Below are 22,828 nucleotides of genomic sequence, written 5' to 3'. Positions count from 1 at the left end.
AAGGAAAAATCTGATTTAGCAGATGAAAGCTGGCTCTCCTTCCATGGACTACAAAAAGAGTCTGCATGCATGAGTATAACCCTGACAGCCGAGCACTTCTGAAAATACCCCTTTAAAAAAGAATATTCACGTCCTTCTCTTCTAAACAGTTTTATAAACCCACACCATTGGAAATGCCAATTGTCTTTACTCACTGTCAGTTTCTATTTAAATGTCTTAAAATACTTTGCCCAAATCTTAGTTGACAAAGGGAACCACGGTTCTGCAGGGGAGTTTCAATTCTCCTGTTATAATTAGCAGCATGGATTTGGAATGTGAAGCTCTTGGGCAGGGATCCCTAAGCGTTCTGTTCTTAGAGACACATAGGTCCTCTTTTACTCTTCTTGGGATGACTCTGTCTTTATTTTCTTAAAAGACTTTCTCCTCCTGTGTAATCTAGGTGACTCAACTTCTGACTTTTATTTTCATTTATTTTTTTCATTGCATAGGCAAGCTTTACAAATCTTGCTTTTGTTTTTGGAAGGGTGGTATTAATTAACATTTCCTTTCTTAGTTCACAGTCATGGACCTGATTGATAAACCTTGCTTTTCATTTCTATTACATTCATTTCTTTGGAGTCTCTGGTTTGTTCCCTTAATCACAGAAGTTTCTTACTACTGGGGATGTGAAAATATTAGACATTTTGTATGCGATAACCGGAGAGCAAAGCTAAGAAAATAGTCATTTAAGTGGGTAGATCAAAATAAGTTTACTGGGTTAAAGAAAATTTCATACTTTAATTTTTCCTGTATGAGAGAGAAAAAGTCATGACACTATTCTTTTTACTTTTCCATTGATCATAAACTTTACCTTTATAGAAGTGGCCTTCACCACATCCTCCATGCTGGGTGACTTTCACTCTTTCAAATTTAACAATATTTGCCAAGTTAAACATTCAACTACAAATGAAATGAAAAGGCCATATGTATATAGCCCTTGAATCCCCCTGAGATTCATTTCCAGTCTGATAGACAAGATGCTCTTTTGGTGGACCAATTCCCCGGGCAAGCAAAGATATGGGCAAGTTCCAAAGCCATTTCAAACAAAATGAGTTCATGTTTGAACAACACAGATTCTCAGCATATAACTCTACTCACCTAGATCAGGCTGTATGCCTTAATGGGGGAGGCGGAAAAATCTAGAGTGTCACAGTAACAGTGTGTGCCCCTCACCAAGGGGAGATAAGATGCAGGGAGAAGCAGTTTACCTAGTAGGATCACGATGCATAGAAGGATGGCCACCAGAGCCCCTGTGCTCAGTCCTGTGGGGTGGATGAGGGCTTCCGCGTGGCAGGACTGCATGTTCCCATGGTGGTCACATGCACAGACCCGGACAGTCACTGTCCCAGTGCTGCTTTGGACTGGGTAGTCGCTGTCTGAAATGACCACAGGCAGGAGGTAGGTGCTCATCTCGTGTCTATTATAGCCATTTTTCCGAGTTAAGATTCCTGCTGTGTTGTCTGGAACCAAAAAGCAAAGTGTTAAGTGTACATGGACACTACATCATGTATTGGACCAATTATGATGGGAATTGATAGTTGTATGTATAGATACATCGATAGAGAAAGTAATGAACTTATTTACCTTTGTTATCTCGGATGGTAAAGTTTGAGCCACTGACTGCTTCAGGGGCCAAAGAGAAGGAGAATTGGTGTCCACTGTAAGGGTCGTCCTTATCAACAGCACGTAGAGTCTGAATCAACTGAAATAAAAACCATATGGCTGCTATAAAGTTCTGATAATTCACAAGTGTTTCTTATAGTTTTGTAGTGAGTTGCTTGATTTTATGATTTTTTTTTTACTTCTAATTAAAAATCATAGCTTTTAAAAACTTCCAACAAATCCATTCTGTTCAAAGAACTGAAGGGCTAGATGGATAGCCACAGAGCATGGGATAATTCCTTCCTGTGGGGTGTTGTTCTGTGCATTGTAGGGTGTTTAGCAACAACCCTGGTCTCTAGCCTCTAGATGTCAGAAGTACCCTCCTAATTGTGCAATCAAAAAATATCTCCAGTCATTGCCAAATAGCCCCAGGTAAATATCCCCTCCCTGGTTGAGAAACACTGATGGGAAGTGATACAAAGTTATAAAATACCACAATGAATGAAACAGCCTTGAAACAGGACTAAATGGAAGCACTCATTGGACAGCCTGTTTAGAAGTGCAATCTTGGCATGGATATAAACTACTAACTGGCAAAAAACTAAAAAGAAAATTAGCATATAAAACACAGCTTCCACTTCCCACTTTCCCATGTACTTTAATAGTGCACTTCTATTTTGACCAACTGGAACATAATTTTTATATAACTGGCAGCAAAGACTTATTTCAGGTGGCAACAAATGGGTAAAATGGTAAAACATTCATGAATCTGTATTACTTGTACAGATGGACAATGTAAATAAGTAAAACTATGAATTATAGGCAATTATAAAGTATGTCCTAGTTGTTACTTTCAAAAAAGATATGATAATTAACTATCTGTTCGCCAATAAAGATTTTTCCAGTAACACTGTGAATCATCTATTTTAATGAAAAAGACCGATTTGGTATCAGCGTCAGTCTTCAGGAGTGATGAACCTCCAGTTCTTAAAAACTGTTTGTTCTCTTATGCAATTTAAACATTCACCCTAGTTCTTATTTATGGTATTAATCTTCTTAGCACTCACTTCATTGATAATTCAAAACTAGCCCTCAGATCTGTGTATCATATGAATTATTAGAAGACTTAAATGAATCTTTCAACTTGAATGTACTTTCTGATGAAACTTACCTGATCTGCCTTTGCTTTTTCACAGACAAAGGTTTCATAGAACTCAGCAAATTCTGGGGCGTTGTCATTGACATCTAGAACTTTAATATATAGAGGTACTCGGCTGCTTTGCTTTGGATTATCTGCCACATACCAAAAAGAAAGAAATAGGCATTTATATGTTGATCGCCAGTTCCCTGTGGACAACATTCCCTCTCTCTTTCCTCCTTATTCACACATAGATTCCCCTTGGCTGCTGTGAATACTATAGAGGCATTGAGCACCACTGCGGACATGAGAAAGAATGGAATGGTTTGGTTCTTCTACAGTTGATACACCTGGTGGAAATTCCTACTTGTGTTGATATGATTACATCTGCATAATAAAGCCACACAAAGTAAGAATAGGCATTTTAGAGGTAGATTTTCAAGGACACCAACAAAGCAGGAAGATAGGAAAAACATGGACAAAAGGAAGGTGAGAAATGCATGAACCACAGGATATCAACATATGTTACTGGTCTTAGTTTTTGTGTGAGTGCTGAATAAGAGCTGGACATCATGCTAAGAACTGTACTGGATTAGCTGACTTGACACTTACACACTTTTGAGGTAGATACAGTTATTGCTCCTATTTTATAGATGAGGAAACTGAGGCACAGAGAAGTTAAGTAATTTATCCACCTTCACAGAGATAAGTAAGAAGTTGAGCCTAGGTTCAAACTTGGGTCTGTCTGATTCCAACGTCCAGGTTATTCACCTTGGATAATGGTTGAGTGCAGACAATGTCTTAAGATATGAAGTATTTTGTTTGTCTTTTATATTCTCCTGGTTAGTTGAAAGACATTGCTGGTACAGGAATCAGGAGTTAAAATCTCTTGCCTCACCCTTTCCATCTATTTCACTCTTATATCTATCTGTTGGCTCACTTCATTAAATGCTAACATTAATAAAAATTCTAATACTAATATTAGACCATCTAAGATTCATATGTGCTGCCATTGTTTAGGGTGCTGGGAAACAAGGGAGCATAAAATTAGCTTGCTTCCTGGAGAGTTATTCTACTATTGGAATAGACAAGCTGTACACATGTAAGTATATAACCTATCAGATGGTCAATGCTATGGAGAAATTAAATGGAAAAGGGATTGAGACAGACAAGGGTGTTACTTTTTATTTTATTTTATTTTTTTGTACCAGCGATTGAACTCTAGGGTGCTTAACCACTGAGCCATATCCCCAGCCCTTTTTATTTTTTTATTTAGAGACAGGGTCTCACTAGGTTGCTTACAGCCTCACTAACTTGCAGAGGCTGGCTTTAAACCTATAATCCTCCCGCCTTAGCCTCCTGAGCTTCTGGGATTACAGGCATGTGCCTCCGTAGCCCGGCTGGTATTACTTTAAATAGGATGACAAGAAATGGCTTCTCTGATGAGTCACCATTTGCCCAGAGATGAGACTGAAGAGAAACATTAGGCCACTTAGGTATTTCTGGAGGTCCTGGCAGAGGAAGCAGCAAGCGCAGAGGCCTCATAGTGGGAGTGAACTGACTTTACACAAACTCTTGATTTTTGACACATCAAAGATAGTTCAGAGGTTGTGACAATAAGATTCTGAAAATCCTTTGTGTCCGACATTTTACTCACACTATTGTTCCAAAGTTAGAGTGGCTAAATATGAATTTTTAAAGGTCTGAATTACTAATACTTTCAAATGTGTCACAGAAACATTAAATCCTAAAAACAGGATTTTAAGGCAGAAAGCTTAAAATACTTATGAAGTGAATTTCATGATGTTTTGAAAAACAGTCCTTCTCAGTGGACAATAACTTTGTAATTTTCAAGCTTTAACGGTGCACTGCTACTGGTATCCACAGTGGATACAAATGTCTAATGAGTTGTCCTTGTCACTATCAAAAGTAGGGCTTCATTGGCCCATATTGGTTACTTATTATACCACCCCATATCCTTCAGCTACTTCAAATCTCATGAGTTATGTTGACAAAATATAACTGCAATGGACTATTTGATATGGAATGTTTCACTTTAGATAACCAACTGAGATGAAAATGTGTTGAACTTTAAGAATTAAAAACAAAAACTAAATATAGCTATCATTTAGAAGTCTAGTTTTAAACACTAAAACATTATGTTAAAGACCATTTTTTATTTCATGTATCTCAGTCCAAACATTGTGTTTATAATTCATATTAATTTTCATTGAGTATAATCATTTTATTTGAAGTATTCTTTTGGGGCTGTGTTTCTTTGCCTTAGTTTTCACAGGGAGAACCATAAAATTCATTCTGAACATTTTATTGATTACTTGGTGATCTGTATTGCTTACTTTGTTATACTATGGAAAAATGATCATTTTTGCCTCTTAATTCTGTACAAATTTCAAAATGGAAATTCTAAGAAAGTTTGAGGAATAAATATTCACAAGATTTCTAGACCATGTCTACATTTTAAAGACACTTGAACTCTTTTTTTCCTCCTCTGTCTTTGCAATGTTCGAAAGTCCATTTTTTTCCAGCTGTTTCTGTAATGCTCTAACTTACATGCATTTTAGAATCAAATCTAATAGTACCAATCCAGTCTCACTCTCAATCAAGTCACACTCTCATTCCACTGTTTCCAAACTATAAACTTCCACAATTTCCTCTCCATTTAGGAATGAACCAGCACATAGTTAGAAGAAACATCACTTCAAACCATTCCAGGGATTTTCCCTCAATACATATTGAGCAGGATCATCGACGTGTGGTGACGAGTTTTGGCCATGCTCCATGAGCCCTAGCTGGGACACGCGCTCCATCAATCAGGGACAGCAGCAGTACCAGGTTGTACTTACTAATTTCTGTCGCTATCACTGTTATGTTGTGCCACAGTAGTGTTTCTCTGTCAAGAAGTTTTGATGTAAAAATTGAACCATTTCCAGAATCAATGTTGAAGATTCTGTCCATATCTGTGTGTCGATCAACAGAATACCTGAAAATGCAGGGTGGAATTTAGAAAGGCTTTGCAATTGCTATCCTCACATCAAAAAGCAATATCCAGCATATATGTCATATGAATTTCTTTCTACTTATACTGCATATTTAAATACCTAGAACTTAATATTAAGCAAAATATCCTGAGAAATCAGTTCTTTACGATTGAGGTGTTATTAGTAAGCTCACTAGAACAACGTGCATGCTTTTAAGGGTCACCTCTACAGTTTTTTTTAAATATATAATTTGGATCAAGTTTTTATGGTAATTACATATTTTGTATTTTAAACTCATGTTTATAGAGCTCAGAATGTGTATGTGTATTTGTGTATAATGTAGGGCATTGGTTATTTTTCTGTTATTCATTTAATTATTATTATTTTTTTTTGGTAAGAAGCAAAGGAAAATTAGTGTGGCCAAGCTTAGTGAAGAAGGAAAAGGAGGTAGGAGATGAGATTGGAGAGGTATCCAGAGTCCAGGCTGTGGAAATGATGGGTTGGCTTCATGAAGAGCTGGGCTTTATTCTAAATTCACCATAATTTTACCAAAGGTTTCCAAGCAAGGTAGTATCATAGTCTAAATCATGTTTAGCAAAGATTGCAGGTTGAATGGAAGAGAATGGTTGGATGGTTCTGCCACAAGCTGATGGAAGAGGAGGAAAAACAGGTTTTGGGGACTGCCTTCAGTTCCATTTTTAATGCATTGAGGTTGAGGTGCCTGAGGAAGATCCAGGGGAAGATACCTAGTTGGATGCACAGGATAAAGATCTGGACTGACAACCTAGATTTCTCATTCAACATCCAGTGAAAGGGGAAAACACTAAGGACAGGATCACTGATAGCACCAATAGGAGAACAAAGACCCACCAGGACAGAACAGTGGTTGGATCAGAGCAAGAGCTGAACAGTTAAGAAGGGGAATTTGGAGATATTCAAAGAACAAAAGTGATGTCTTAGAAACCAAAGGACAGAGTTTTCAACCCTGATATTGATAGAAGACTCATAGATTTTGAAAATCTAATCTTATTTACAAGTTTACCATCAATTTTTAAAAAATTTATTTACATATGTATGTATTTTTTATGTTTTTTAGAATAGCCATGTAAGGTGAAAAAGTATTTACGTATGCATGTTTATGAGCAAACAGGCATTTAAGAGAAAACACTGAAGAAAGTTGATGTTAAGGGCTGTAGAAAATGTGCATTTTAGATGGATTCTCAAAACTTATGATAGGAGCTTTATGCATGTCATTTAGAAATACAATTCAGGCAAAGGATTTAACTAGTTGGAAATATGGAATTATTATGAATGCTCTGGGAAAAATTGTTACTAATTGATAATATTATACTATGTCCAAAATGTTATTTCAAGGAATCATTTTTATTTACAATGTAAATAGTGAGTTATAATAAACAATGTGTTTTACCTTAGTAAAATTTATTTTTGTCATCTAGCAGGTGTCTAGATGAAATAGACATTCAGTTATTGTAGGCTATTTAAATCTGACTTTAAACAGAATTAATGAAGTTTACAATAGGTACAAGTTGGGTTGGAATTTTAGTTTCAGTGTATGTAATCCAATGATTTTTATTATCAAAAACAGTGGAAACAGATGAAAAAGCTATTGCATTTGCCCTATCTGTCATGAATCAACGTTTACTAAGAATTTAGGCAACAACATTGAATTTACACCTTTCTTCATTTTAAATTTGAGGATGATAAATATTTATAACACATAGTTAATTACCAAAAGGAAATCTCAATAATCATAGACTTTGTGAGACATTCAATAATTATCTACAAACATATTTTTTCTCTCATGAAAAATGTCAAGCTTAAGAAGTGCCGCTTAGTGCCTGTATAAGCTGCTACAATTATATACAGCAGTAATCTTTTTTTGTTCTTTGTCTCTTTGCCTCCTGTTACAGTTTAAAGTTTTACAAGTAATCATATTTTTTTTCCATCAAGTCTTGAAATAAAGGGTAAGCAGTGAGAAAGTTTTCATTGAAGGCAGCTTTAAATTTTAAAGGAAGAGGAACTATTTAAGAAATACTGAAGTTTGTATTATTTTCCCCTAATTGGGAGATTAAAAAATTAGCAGAAAAATCTAAAATGTCCACTTTCTGTATGAAAAATTCTTTTACATAAAGCCTTATTTGCTTTTTGTTTTTCCCTAAAGCAATTTCAATTTATAACAGAGACATTTACCATCTATAAACATTGATTGTAAACATCACTAATAGAAAGCAAGGTAATCAATCCCATTATGATTGTAGCAGATCATTCTGCTGAGATGTCCTCAAACCACCGCCCCCACCCTGGCTTCAGTGTATTTGTGATTAAATAATTTGTCTTCTAACGTATCCTCAGGGCAGGAAGATCTCTGGGCTGGGAAAGGAGGTGTGTTTGCATGCAAATTTTTCACAGTAGGTATTAATAGTGACATAAGATTCTTTCATGGGTTTCAAAAGGCATTGGTGATAAAAATTGTTGGAAGAAAATTATGTTCTTGTGATTAAATAATTAAATATTATAGCTGCCTAACAATAAATCAATGTTTGGGGAAGAAGGATCTTAATTGTTCACCTAACTACTACATAGAACCTAGTTGTTCAATATTTATGCTTAGAATAACCTAAAACTATATGTAGTTGTACTTTCCTAATATAAGAATGACTTTTATCCTAGAAAAGGAATCACTGGAACATATATTTCTATACCAATATATCTAGGTGTATTTCTAGCTTTAAATCTATATTTGTATATCAAATCCATATGCACCAAGGGAAGTCTGGAAGCAAACAAAACAAACAAAACAAAACAAAACAAAAAAAACCTTTAAAATTAACTAACAGTTAACCCAGTTTGACAAACTAACTACTTCCTTTCATAAAACATGAAGTAATACAGTGGGTAAAAATGGTATTTCATATAAAAAGTAACATAGATATAGAAGTATATAGCCTATATTCCCAAAAGACATTGTCTCTTAAATTAAAAACAAGTTGATCTATTCAAGAGGTAAGTGAAGCTTGTATTTGTAAACTTTGAGCATTAACACTTTTAAATTGGACTTGACACTGATTTGCTAAGATATTTTTCCTTATGCAGTTAGAATATACTCCAAATGAGATAATAATTGTGAGAGCACTTGATTCACTTGTGCTATGGGAGTGAAAGCCATCTTTCCTTTTCCTTATTAATAATATTAAGCATGGATGAAGAAATACTTGATCCAAAGGCTCACATGTGGCTGCTTTGGGTTGACACAGTCCAATCCAAGGTATCTTATAGAAACTCCAGTAGAATGATATAACAAGTCTATTTGCTTGAAAATAAGTCAGGCATTTTTGTATTTTAGATGTGGGGGTGTCATAAGTTTCATGGAAACAAAGAGGTCTCGATGGCTAAAAAGTTGGAAAACAATTGCCTTACAGCCTCAAATTGTTTTATCTGCAGTAACATCCATCATGTAGCAACCCAGTGATCATTTTAAAAAGTAGCTTTGCATTAGGTAATGCTTCTACTCAAAGTGTTCAGTGGCTTCTCAACTCAGTCAGAAGAAAGTCCAGTCTCTACCATGGACTATAAGGGCCACATAGGACCTGCCACGCTCACCTCCGCCATCCAGCCCTCCCTGTTGCCTCCTACCTGGCCTCTCTTCCCTCACTGTCTTCTAGCAGCACAGGCCTCCTTGCTACTCCTTCAACACACAAAGCAAGAGCTGATATCAGGCCTCACCCCTGCTCTACCCCTTCTGGGAATGGTCTTCCCCCAGATGTTAGCATACTTCATTTCTTCGTTTCATTCAAATCTTTGTCCATTGATTCCCTACCACTGAGCTTGACCACACTATATGAAATAGCACCTCACTGAGTCTCTGTTTCCATACTCTGCTCTATTTTACTGCTTATAATTTATTTTCACCAGACACATTACATATTTATCAATTTTTTATTTCTTTCTATAAGCTCCCTGCAATCAGGACTTTGTGTCTAGTATTCCCTAGTTCCAGGACATGCCTGACATATGGTAGATGACCTGACCAGAATATATTTGTGGGATTCACAAGAGTGCTCATACAGCATTTTTGTTTGCTTACTATATTTATGAGAAATAATTTACACAATGATATTCGGCTTAGCACTTTTCTCATTAGTCACCTTAGTTACTGGCTGAAGGTTGGAGGTTGCTAGACTCCAGTATTTTCATAAGATTCTACAATATTCAGAGCATTAGTGGTCCCCAAGAGCAATGAGGCTTTCTGGAACACATGATTTACAACTAAGGTGTCAGGGAAGTACAGGGAAAACAGAGCTTACTTACATAGCATAAATTTGGATTCTGCTTTATTAATTTCCCCTGGATTTCACAGACATATAGCATGAAATGGTTCTTGTTTTTATTTACATCTGCAAGAGGAAAAGTTATGCAACCAAATGGAGCATAATTCTGCCTCTAAGTGTTACATGATAGGTTCTTCCAGCACTTGGAAAACAGACTCTCAAGCCCAGTGCCTAGTTTGTTATTTTCTCCATTCTACTTTGACGATCTTAAACCCTAGGAAAATCTTGAACCTTAAAGAAAGCCCAGGACACTGAGTTGCATTACCTCACACTACCTCCAGTGCAAGCAGTATACATCTTGAGCTCATCTTTTTTTTTTTTTTCCTTTCAATTTTTGTGTATTTTAGCTTCATGCTGCTGCTAAAATAATCTTTATGCAGTGAGTACAGAGTCAAAGGTGATATTTGGAGTAGTTTTTTCAGGAAAACACAACTGTTTAATTGGAAAAAAGCCATTCCTCTTTTTCTAAGGTGCAGGTGGATATTTGAATATAAATTGGTAGAGATATATGACAGAGATGGTGCAGGAGTGTGCTTACTTGACGGGATTCCTGGCAGCATCTGGATCCTGGGCTGTGACGGAGCCTATTGTTGTGTTAATCTGAGCATCTTCCCTTATTTGTAGGACATAGGCCAGTTTGCTGAAGACTGGAGGCTCATCCACATCTTCCACCACAATTCTCACAGTGGCTGAATCTTTGAACGGACCCAGGTAGAGAAATCGGGGCTCCACGTGGGGATTGGAGGCTTCCACCTTGAGGGTGTACACTTTCTTCTTTTCGAAGTCCAAAAACTTGGGGAGGAAAGTGACATATTTAAGGCAAATACCTGAGGTGGGGATGTAATCTATACTTTCAAAAACCTCCTCCGGTGATTCTAAGGTGTAGCCAGCAATGGGAACTGCAAGTTTGCATATGGTTTCCCTATTCCTCATTCAGATAAAATAGATTAAATTTTTTTTTTGCATGAGTTAATAAAATATTCCAAATGACATCTTGATAAGGGCACGGAGCTAATTATTGACCAAAGAGAGGAATAATAATCATTGTTGTTAAAAATCTTTAGAAAGAAACTTTTTGCTTTTGGAGACACAACAAACCCAAATGCTTATTGCTGACTTTTAATTTTAGATGGGAATATGACAAGGCTCACTAGAAAGATAATTAATCAAGACGTTAGTGAATGTGATTTAGTTGGCTAGGCAAAATTTTAGTTCAAATCTTATCAGGCACTAAGAAAATTAAAAAGATTAATGCACACTAATGGGCTTCCTAATTATATTATGATATAAAACATTGGTCTCAGTGTCACTTAAACATGTTTTATTGTGTTTCCAGATATTAGGACATGAGCTTAAGGGGAAAATTTTTGTTATTTATATCCACCTATGTTTATATTTACCAGCAAACACAACTGTGTGCTAAAGGAGGGAGAAGATATTACACTATACCTGATAAAATGGGAATCATAAAAAAAATCAACCAAATTAATGTGTTTAGCCTCAAAACATACAATTTATTGGTTTTTAGCTTTTGCCACACTGTGGCACTAGTTTTGGGAGGGGTTAAATTAATGCATAAGTACATTGGCAAATAAGAGGAATTTGGGACATAAAAGATTTATTATCATCCTGTTTCAGAAAAGAGCTTAAAGTAGTTGCAGAAAATTTGTATCACTTAAATATGTGGTCTTTACATATCTTCTCTAATTCAGGTCATCTGGATCACTATGTGAATTACTCTTTTCCTTTAACATACCTATTACAATTTTTAGTTACACATTTATTGGTTTGTTTTCTTGCTTTCTATTTTTTCCTCCCCTATGAACTGGAAGTTCCATGACAGCAGAGACCATTTGTAGGTGCCATTGCATCTCCAGGACATAGAATAATATCTGGCACTGTCTCCTTCCTTATTGTTCATTTATATTACATATTCCATGTTTTTTTATGTATATCATTTGTTTATATTATTTATTTACTTAGGAGATTCTTTTTTGCTGTTTTAATATTTAATTGATTTTATTTTTTAAATACATGACAGTGGAATGCATTAAAATTCTTATGACACATATACAGCACAATTTTTCATATTTTTGTTTGTATATAAAAGCTATTAAAAGTATGGTATTAATGAAGGCATAAAATTATTTAGACCCCCAAAAGCCAATGCAAGAGGTCTTAATATCATTAGAATTGGCATTTTCCTAAAATAACAAACTCAGAATCTAAAGGAATGTTTATATGAGACGTTAACTGCCCCTGGTAACTTGGGAACCAGAGAAAAGCATGTTTATTTGTATGAGATTTAAGAGGTGGCATTACCTTTTTGACAGTTATTATTCCTTCCTGGGTTTCCTGGTCGGTGATGACATCAAACATGTCCAGCCCCTCACCATCTGTGATGCTGTACTCAATTGCAGCATTTTCTCCAACATCAGCATCACTGGCTTTGATCCTGCCAATTGGTGTACCCGGTGGAGAAGATTCAGGGGTTTTAAATTGATATGTACCTATTAATCACCAGACAGATGTGAGTCAAACACAGACTAAGAATGCTATGTCATAAGTAATCTCTTATTCATGGGGAATGTGTTCTAAGACCCCCAGTGGATGCCTGAAGCTACAGGTAGTACTAAATCCTATAACCAGTACGTTCTGTTTTTTCATATATACATACCTATGATCAGTTTAATTTACAAATGAGACACAGTAAAAGATAATAATAATTGATAATAAGAGCTAGAACAATTATAACAATTATACTATAGTCAGTTATTTGAAGCTTAGGAGTTGTTGATGCTGGAATATTTTATTTAATATTTTTGGACTGTGGTTGACACCCACCAGGTAAGTGAAACTGCAAAAAGCAAAGACTGTGGATAAGGGCGGGGATTAGGGTAAAAACAAAACCCATTTTTTAAGAGTCCTTTAGGACATGGATGGAGGCAGATTCATTCTTTCTTCAACATAATTAACGGTGCCCTATTCTCCTTATATCTTCACTGTCATGATTGTTAAGAATATTTCTTCTGCTGAGTCTGATGGTGCATGCCTGTAATCCCAGTGGCTCAGAAGGCTGAGGCAGGAAGATCAAAAGTTTGAAGCCAGCCTCAGCAATTTAGCGAAGTTCTAAGCAACTTAGCGAGACCCTGTCTCTAAATAGGTTATATATATATAAAAGGGTTGGGGATGTGGCTCAGTGATTAAGTGCCCCTGGGTTCAATCCCTGGTACAAAAAAAATTTCCCCCCATCTATTTCATGATCTGCATCCTTGCAAATGGAGAGCATTTATCTTGTTCTGTAAGCAGGCTTCTAAGTTTATGGTGTCATTATGAAAATGATTGAATTCTATAAGAGAAACCACAAGTTTTCAATGCCCCCTGTTAATCTAATCAATCAGAAAGAGGAGAGAAGAACTTAGCCAGAACTGTGACTTGAAGTCAATTACTAGGTGTTCTTTTAAAAAGTTCTTTCTGTTAATATTAGCAGAAGGTGCAAGTAAATTATAGCAATTTGGTGAATATGTCTAAAGAATATATCCTTTTACTCATATACATATCTGGATTTAGTTGCTGAATTAGGGATATAGATAAATACACTGAGTGATAAAGCAAATTTTTAATAACCAACTCTTTAAAATTTTATTATAATTTTTTATCTATGCATAGGTTTCTCCCATGATTATGTTTGTATTATTAATTCAAAACTTCTATTTTGTAGATAAGAATTTTCCTTACATCCTCTTCTTACAAAATTAGTTTAAGAAGACTACATGTGAATTTCAGTTTAGATCTGAAAGGACATCATTTAATTAAAACTAAAACAAAAATAAACTAGTGAAACAGAAAGTTAGTCTATTATCATATATTACACTTTGTCAACCATTCATGCAAATGGTTTTGGAAAAACCAAAACCAGACTGTGCCACCACTAAAATAGGGTTCTTGAATAATATTAATTTCCTGAGTATTGGGCTCATCCTTGGTAAAATGATAAAATGGGTTAAGTGTTTCTCTAATGTCTTCAACTTCCATTTTAAGGGCCTCCTGCGCCTTTCTATATTCAATGCAATGTCACATAACAAGACACAGGCTAAGTGAAGAAAGAGTAGTTACACGTCCCCTTGGTACCAAGATGCTGGTGAAGCCCAACATAACCCTCCCCAGGGGACTGCCACACTGAAGAGGAGATTTTTGGGAAAAATGTTGGTGATCTTGATATTTTCAGGTTTTTGGGGGGAAATTTTAGCACTCAGAAAACATTTCTTACACCTCTTTTATCAGAAATTAGCTACTCTTCTATGTTGCTAACTCTGAATAAATTCTTGAAAAAAAATATAACTACTTTTTAATGATCTATGTGATTCTCCATTCTACAGTTTTTAGAAAATGCTGTGATGAAGTAAGTGGGTTTTCTATTTAATAATTGAGATAACTTTCTTACGAGATTGTGTTCGTGGAGGAAAATGCATTAAAACTGGTCCCCACTTGGGCGGCTCTATGTGAAAGAATCAAGCATACGCTTGATACAAACTCAGCATTGATGAGTGTTGTTTCTTCCTCCTGCCTAATCATAAGAGTTAATGATGTTATAGATGGCGTTTGGTATCTCAATTAACCATAATGTAGAAAACTATTTATGATTATAAATGGATTAAGTACATAGTTACTTCCACAGTTATATTTTTAGAAACAGGAAAATGATAAATCCTTTCCTTATGAAGCTTTGTGAGGATTTAAAGGAGATTATATGCCTGATTAAGTTCACAAAACATAAAGACAAGTTTTTCCTAACAAATAGCAGCATGCTTGTATACATATGTTCTGTGCAAGCAAATTTATGTCTCTGGCAGTCTTTTTTAATAAGGAAAAAGAAAATAATGATGCTGTTTTTACAACAGCCATATCAGAAATCGCTCAGCTAATTACCAAGGGAGGAACATAAATGTTCACACTTCCTGAGCTTAAGTGGTGTTGTCAACTCACTTTAATAATTTTAATAAAAGTGCCAGTTCTTATGAAGTCCACTAATTTTGACAATAATGATAATGGAAAATAAACATTTTTGAAGTCAGAGTTTATGAGACGGCATTGAATAAACTTTTTCAATCAAATGTTCCTACTCTGGGGGAATCGGGGAGGATTGTCGTTGACATCTGTCAGCGTGATGTTCACTGTGGTGGTCCCAGATAATCCTCCCATCTGGCCGCCCATGTCCTTGGCTTGAATCACCACTTGGTACTGCTCTCTGTTTTCACGATCCATGTTAAGCAAAGCTGTCTTGATGATACCTATGGATGTGAAATTTAGGAGTGGAAAGGGATGCATTTAGAATACTTTACGGAATCATTTATTTATGCAAACAAACATAGACTGTCACCCACAATATGCAAAACACCATGCAGATGTCATTGTGATATAAAGATGATTATATACAGCCTTTATACTGAAGGATATTACAACTACATAGGGGAGAGAGAGACACATTTTAAAAAGCCTGTAACACAGAAGAATGAACTCAAGTACAAGTCAAATCCTGCAATGGTATGGGCTGCCTGTTCTATAAATATTAAGTACAGCAAAATCTAACTTGACCTATGATATAAAGGTGTGTTATGGTAGCTGCTTGATAAAAGATATTCAGGTACATTATGAGCAAATTGTTAAGAAACTGAGCTGACTTCTGGGTTCCACATGACTAAACTGGCTAATTGCTCCTCAAATACACCTACCATAATGAGTGTTCTGAGGTTTTTCGAAACCACAAAACTATGGTGTTAAGAATACACAGCATTGGTTCTCTCACAATTATCGTATTATATGATCCTGGAGAATTTAGTTTTTCCTAAAGCTTATGTGAACATTAGTTCAACTGGTCCCAACAGTAACAATTTTAAAGTTAGGTTAAATTTGTCTCTGTTGTTAGGCAGTTATAAGATAATTAGTTGAAAGAACTTCTAAAGGTTTGCCTGATCTCTATATAGGGTTTATGCTTAAATTAACTTTCTTCTAAAAATCACTGGAGAAGACTTTATAATCCTCTATGGTTGCACATTCCAGTGCCTAACAACTAATGAAGCTGAAAATATCATTTTAATTTTTAACAAGAATACTTCAGACACCAGGTCAGTTTTATTCCTATCAACTTGACTTCAAAGCGCAGTGCTTTCTGTTCTCCACATAATAGTACCTGTCTATTAAATATAGGAGATTCTCCTTAGCTTTTTATCCTTTAGCTGAATAATTCTAATTTTTTCTTCTTATTGTTTTTCAATTCTACATTTTTCTTTCTCCTTGGAATTCTTCCCAAGTTCATCGCACCTTTTAATACCTAGATTTCAAACTGGATGTAGGAACCTGGAAAGGTTTGGATTTCTACCATAATAATGGATGTTTGAAAAATGTAGGAAAGAAACTTGACTCCTTTTACAATTGGCAAATACATGTGGAATTTACTATACAATACAAATGCTGTAAAAAACCCAAATCATCATCACATAGGATGCTATTCTGGGGGAAAAATACAGAAAAATGAGATGTTGAAGAAAGGATTTTTATAAGGTGATAGGTTTTGTTGTATTAAGGCCAAATCAGGATGAGCTAGGCAATGATGTAACAACAAACAACACAACATCTCAGGGACTTAACACAACTGAAGAGTGAGCTTTGCTCATGCTCTGGGAGATGAGCGGGATGCTCTGCTCATGGCAACAGTGGCCATCCAGGGTAACCCCTTCTCAACATAGTTTTCACGATCACTGGGACAGGGGAGGGGGGATGTGGCAGGTTGTGCAACAACTCTGCATCACTGCCACATTTTATTTGCCCCAATCAATCAATCAATCCAATCACATGGCTATGTCTAGCATCAGAGCAGAAGAGAGAGATGCAGTCTTACCCAATAGCTAGAAACAGAAGAACCAGAATATGGGTAAATAGCCCTACCAGAAAGGGTTAATCTTTTAGCTTCACCCCAAACTGGAAGAAAAAGAATGGACTGCATAATTTTTCTGAATCTGCCCTATATAAATATGTTAGATGAAAGGTTCATTGTCAGATTTCTTGATTAAAATGATCTGGATGTCATGCTTACAAATATATCATTAGTGTTTGGCAGAAGAATACAAGAAAATTCAATCATGCTGATTGTTTTTATTAAAAAATATGCTAGCTCAGCTGAGCATGTCAATTAAAATTATAGATTATAAAAAAAATAAATAAAAAGTAAGGCCAAAAATGAATTCTTACCTGTTTCTGATTCAACTGAAAAATAGGGCTGTCCCTGTAGGATACTATAGACAACTTTGGCACTGTTTCCATAAGTTGGATCATCAGCATCGGTTGCCGTGACTTGGACAACAAATGTCCCTGTAATGACACAGAAACATAAACTGAAAACAAATTAAGGGTTTTCCATATTTCTTGATACACACATAAAAAGAAAGCATGACCTTAATTTGTGTGAAGTTATCATGACAAGAAAGAGGTGAACTTCAGTAGGATGCTAGGTTAAAAAGCCTTAGATTCTTAACTCTGAAGGGGTGTAATCAACTAATAAATACTGTGAGGATTAGGTTGAAGAGAAGCATGGAGTGATCATGACCTTGAGTGGAACTCATCCCAACCCATCTCCAATGATGGATTTGACTGGATTATTGCTGTAGTGACTTTTTCAAGTCATTCAGGACTAAATCAATTAGCAACTTGCATTACTTTGTCCATAGGCATGAGCTGAGAAGCTTTCTATTCTTTGAGCCACTCGTGATTTTGCTAGAAGTCCTGCATCATTGATGCTTTGTCTCCTGGACTATAAGGTGCTGATGTGAAGCCACAAATAGCTATTTGTGATCTGAAAAAGGCCAGCCTGAGGACAAAGCTGTATAAGCTTAAAAACAGCCAAGAAACACCCAGAATTCCAATAGCTCTGTACAAAGCCCAGTTTACTTTTGGATTAAAGTAATGTGACCAGTAATACTTTTATTCTTTAAACTACTTTGAGTTGGGTTTCCTGTTACTTACCATCCTAAAAAAATACTTTATCTGGTAATTCCAAGATCCTGAAAGACCTTGAACCTTAAGAGGTACTTAAGATTAGATAAAGAATGAATTCATAAACATCTGGCAGTTGTAATTTCAAACAATGATTATAATTAAATGCACAAATAAGACTAATGTATCTTAGGCTGGTATTCTTAATTTAGGGACAATAGTCACCTTATAATTTTCAAAGTATCCCTAACTGCCCTGAAATCCTGTGCTAATTTTCATGTGTATGCTTACATGTGTGTTTCACTGGAAAGAACATGCACATATTTTATTTCACTTTTAAAAGGCTTTGTGACTTTTCAAAAAGAACGAACCCCCCTGGTTAAGACCATTTTATGGCTGCTTTTGATGATCCTATTAGGTAAGCAGTGGGCATAGTGTTGGAGTCCTCCTACCCATGAAAAGGGCAGAGAAGTCGCATCTAGGGAATATCAGAGTTGTCAAGTCGCTTTTGCGATACCTATAACCAATTTCAGTTATTGAACAGATGAATTGTTCTCTGTTAGGGTTGAATGCTCTGGATGTCTCGTGCTGCTGCATGAGATACAGCACCCACCTTGTAATTTGGCAAAGGAGGAGGAGAGAATGCTAGCATCACAGGATTTTAAAGAGAGAACTAACAGAAGCCAACAAACACCAGGCTCTTATTTGCATTAATACAAAATATGATTGCTTTCGGAATGTGATTAGGTAGATGTTTTAAGTGCCTATTAGTTGCCAAAGATTGTACTAGGGGGTCTGAACCTGTTTTATTATTTAAGCCTCAGGATAACCCTTAGGAGTTGACATTTATTATCATTATTTTTTATAGATACAGAACTGGAGAATCAAACAACTCAGGCTCAGAGAGATCAAGTAATTTGCCCAAGGCTACACTGCTGGTTATTAGTGTAGATGGTTTCAAATTTAGGTTTGTTTGGTACCAAAAAATCCATTTTCACCTCCCTGATGCTGTTCCACTACCTTAATGAAATTTCTTTAAGATGCCTTTATATATTATACTAATTGCATATTAATTTATAATGATGAATATTATGCCTGCATAGAAATTAGAAAAAAAACAACCTTCCCTTTCTCAAGAAATGTATGTCACTGTCAATTACTTCCATGTATTTGTAAATTGGCTATCATGGCTTCAAAAGTGAATGTCAGGCCCTGGAGTTGTGCAGTACATGACTGGGTGGTGCTGGTGACAAAGCTGTCTTTCATTAATTCTTTTTCCCTTTCTTATCTAGAGGAATCTATATCTATGTCTCTCTCTCTATATATATCTATATCCATCCTAAGAAATATTATACTTCCTAAGAAATCTTCCCCTCTTCAAAGAATTTCAACTTCTTCTTTGCTTTAGTGGTGGCTTATGATTTTTCTAACAAAGCAAAGTGGCTTCAAGCAACGAGATGAGCAATTTCCTCAGGCGAAAATTTAGATGCTTTACAAATCATTTCCCTGGATTGGATATTTTTCAAGTCTTGGATCTGTGAACTACAATCTCTCTGAAATCTGACTGACAGAATCATAGAAAAGTTATTATGTAATTTCAGCTCTTCTGAATATGACAGAGTGAAAATAAAAACAACCCTGTACATGAGTGGTTTAGAATTTGCTACTGTCTTCCATGAAGTATTTTAATGTTTCAAAGAATGACATCACTAGGATTTTTTTCTGAATTTAAATCCTGTTTACCTTCTCACAATTTAACAATCTAACAAATAAAATCCACACACACTAAACTTAAAATTGGCAGTGAAATTGTGCATACGATATTAATTTTACACATTAATGTCATGAAAGTCTCTCAATTTCCAGTTGTTAGTAAAAGGATATGCCCCCACATACCATGTTTTTATTTTTTAGTTGTAGATGGACACAATACCTTTGTTTTATGTTTAGGTGGTGTCCAGTGATCCACATGTGCTCTTTCACTGAGCCACAACCCTAACCCCTATTTATGGATTTTTTTTTTAAAGTTTTCTTTAAATCTCTTTTCCAGATTTAGCTACTTAAAACAACCATGACTGTTGTTCAGACTGAACTATAAATTCAGGTTTTATTTTTCACTGGGGAGGTATTCCCCTGGAGCCTAATATTCATGTGGATGGAGAGAAATGGACAAGACTGCTGGCTTTGTCCAAGAAACAGAGGGAGTATGGGGCGGAGAGAAAGCAGATCTAATGGTCTCATTTCTTACCTCTCACCCCGGCTGTCCCTCATCATGAGAGGAAATGTCGTTTCCTTAAACTTAACCACCAGATGAGATGGAACTAGCATTAGGCAGCATGATGCACTTACAGAAAGGACATATGGATTGATTGAAAGTGTGATAGCATCTCGATTCTTTCAACTCGGTACACGTAGCTCCTACCCTTTTTAACTTGGTGGATGCCCTAAAGGAGAACAAGTTCTTGGTTGAAGTCACATCTCACTCACCGACATCAGACATTTCGGGGACAGTGGCTGTGTAAACGTCCTTGGTGAATATTGGTTCATTGTCATTGATGTCATGGATCTTGATAATGAATTCAGACTCTGGCTCCACGGGTCTCCCTGTCCTTCTGTTGATAGCTTGTGCTCGAAGGATGTAAACGGGTTTTTCTTCCCTGTCCAGCCTTTTGGTGGCCTGTATGTCGCCTGTGTTTTCATTGATAATGAAGAGATCTCCTGCTCCATCTCCTGAAAGGATATATTTAAGTGATCCATCTCCTCTATCCTGGTCTGAATGTAACTAGTGTAGGGAAAAAAAAAATTAAAGAAAGTAAAAGTCAAGCATGTCATCCTAAACTGGTTTGTTTTTATGAGCATGCTAGGTTCATTTAATGCTTTCTAAGGCATACAGCTATTTTTTTCCTTGCTATTTTCATAACCCCTCAATAGTAAATGCCATATATTAATGAACATGCTTCCTTATAATCAAAGAACTTTCTAGAACTAAAACAGAGCAGGGAAATTTAGTTACCTTCTTATTTTGTAGAAGGGAAAGGTAAAGGCCAGAGCAGTAGTTAAGATGCCCAAGGACATATAAACCTGGCTGGAAGGAAACAGTTTTCGGATTCTACTAATACATTCTTACTTGCATGCACACAAACATATGATATAAGTGATATACTATTTTTTTAAAATTTTTTTAGTTGTAAATGGACACAATACCTTATTCACTTCTTTTTTTTTTTTTTTTTTTTAATGTGGTTCTGAGGATTGAACCCAGTGCCTCACACATGCCAGGCAAACGCTCCATCACCGAGCCACAATCCCAGCCCAAATGATACACTATTGAAAAAAATCTTTGGTTTTCATATCAGTGAGACCTGAGTACATTCTGCCTCTGGGTAATTTAAGGAAGCTAGATAAACTCCTTGGGTCTTTGGTGATGGAGATTATAATACCTTTTCTGGGAAGATGTGATAGTCATTTATTTACAAAATTCAACTCAAAGCATTTGAGAGACATCTTCCGTGCTGCCATGAGCAATATCTTGAAAACTAGCACACTAGATAATTTATGAGGTCACTTGGAAGAATAAACATTTGACATTCAGATTTTAGTGTAAACTAGGAAAGGGTTGTCTGACACGAGGAGCCAGCCTAATGTTGAAACAGATGGCTTTATAAGGTAGGGGCTCCCAGCTCCTGAGGGAGATTGAGCAGGGGCTCTGCTCTGGTGAGTCACTCTCAAGTGAAATGAGATAAGGAAAGCTAGGATACCACAGAAACAGAGGTGGTGATCCTGACCTGGAAAAGTGATCCACCTTTCCTACTCCGAAGATCATTCTCACAATGTTGAGTTCCGGTGCTTTCCTTAATTCTGTATTGCCCACCCAGCACAGGTTTAGGTTTTCATATCATCTATTTGCAAGTTTTCTAAAAGTGCTTTTTGTTGAGCAGAACCATTTAATACCTGGGTCATCGATATCAATGACACATGGTTTCCTAGTGGGAGGGTTGTGAATCTCTACTTTGTTTCAGCTCCATCTAGACAGAGAAGCTGTGTTCCCCAAACAAAGGCAACAGCAACAGGTGACACTCTGCATCCTCATGGTTAACACATAGAATGCTCAGAGTGGCGTCCATGACACATCCGGAAATCGACTCTCCAGGCAAAAAGGGGCTTAGCAAATGTTCTAACGAGCCTTCCTAAAACTGTTCCATGGAATGTCATTTGCACAAAATGGAGAGAGAAAGTTTCCTGTGGCCCAATAAATTTGGGCAATACATTATACTCTGCTTCTTTCTTGGAAACACCCATTGACATATTAAAGGCTGTGAGTGCCTACAGTTTGGAACTGTATTTGGCTTTGTGTAACCCAGTGTTCTCGAGCTTTACTGTTTAAAGAGTCATTTTGGGGTCATCTTGATATGCCCCATGACTAGTTTTCCATGAAAGATTCTTTGGGAAACATGAGCTACATTAGTTTATCAGGGTAGAGTCAAGAAACCCCGGGTTCCAGTTTTTGCAGGTATTTCCAAAATCACATCCAGCTCATGTGAGTGTCAGAAGATTAGAATTTGAGGGCAAGAAGGAGCCCTCTAGATGATTCAGTGCAACTTTCTCATTTTGGGATATAGAGAAACCATGTCCAGTGCCACATATCCGCAGCTAGCTAATCATGGAGTTTGGGAATGAGAATATTATTCATACAATTAGTAGCTTTGAAAGCT

The 22,828-nt window shown here is 36.2% G+C and overlaps 1 protein-coding gene across 3 annotated transcripts in view; it reads right to left on the bottom strand.

The window, feature by feature from the left end:
• Positions 1–22,828, bottom strand: part of Cdh6 (cadherin 6) — a 119,280-nt gene that overhangs the window by 5,623 nt on the left and 90,829 nt on the right. For 2 of the 3 annotated variants that reach the window (XM_027936238.2, XM_071612629.1), the window contains exons 3-11: positions 20,604–20,898; positions 17,376–17,495; positions 15,251–15,418; positions 12,450–12,637; positions 10,666–10,919; positions 5,644–5,780; positions 2,813–2,934; positions 1,624–1,741; positions 1,248–1,499 (exon numbers count right to left, since the gene is read on the bottom strand). In XM_027936238.2, the coding sequence (XP_027792039.2) occupies positions 1,248–1,499; positions 1,624–1,741; positions 2,813–2,934; positions 5,644–5,780; positions 10,666–10,919; positions 12,450–12,637; positions 15,251–15,418; positions 17,376–17,495; positions 20,604–20,898 (1,654 nt within the window). The remainder of the gene's footprint in view (positions 1–1,247; positions 1,500–1,623; positions 1,742–2,812; positions 2,935–5,643; positions 5,781–10,665; positions 10,920–12,449; positions 12,638–15,250; positions 15,419–17,375; positions 17,496–20,603; positions 20,899–22,828) is intronic. The other variant, XM_071612631.1, reaches the window with a different exon arrangement.

Source organism: Marmota flaviventris, chromosome 5 (genome assembly GCF_047511675.1).
Source record: "Marmota flaviventris isolate mMarFla1 chromosome 5, mMarFla1.hap1, whole genome shotgun sequence".
Classification (NCBI taxonomy): Eukaryota; Metazoa; Chordata; class Mammalia; order Rodentia; family Sciuridae; genus Marmota; species Marmota flaviventris.
This window is presented reverse-complemented; position numbering and strand designations above follow the sequence as displayed.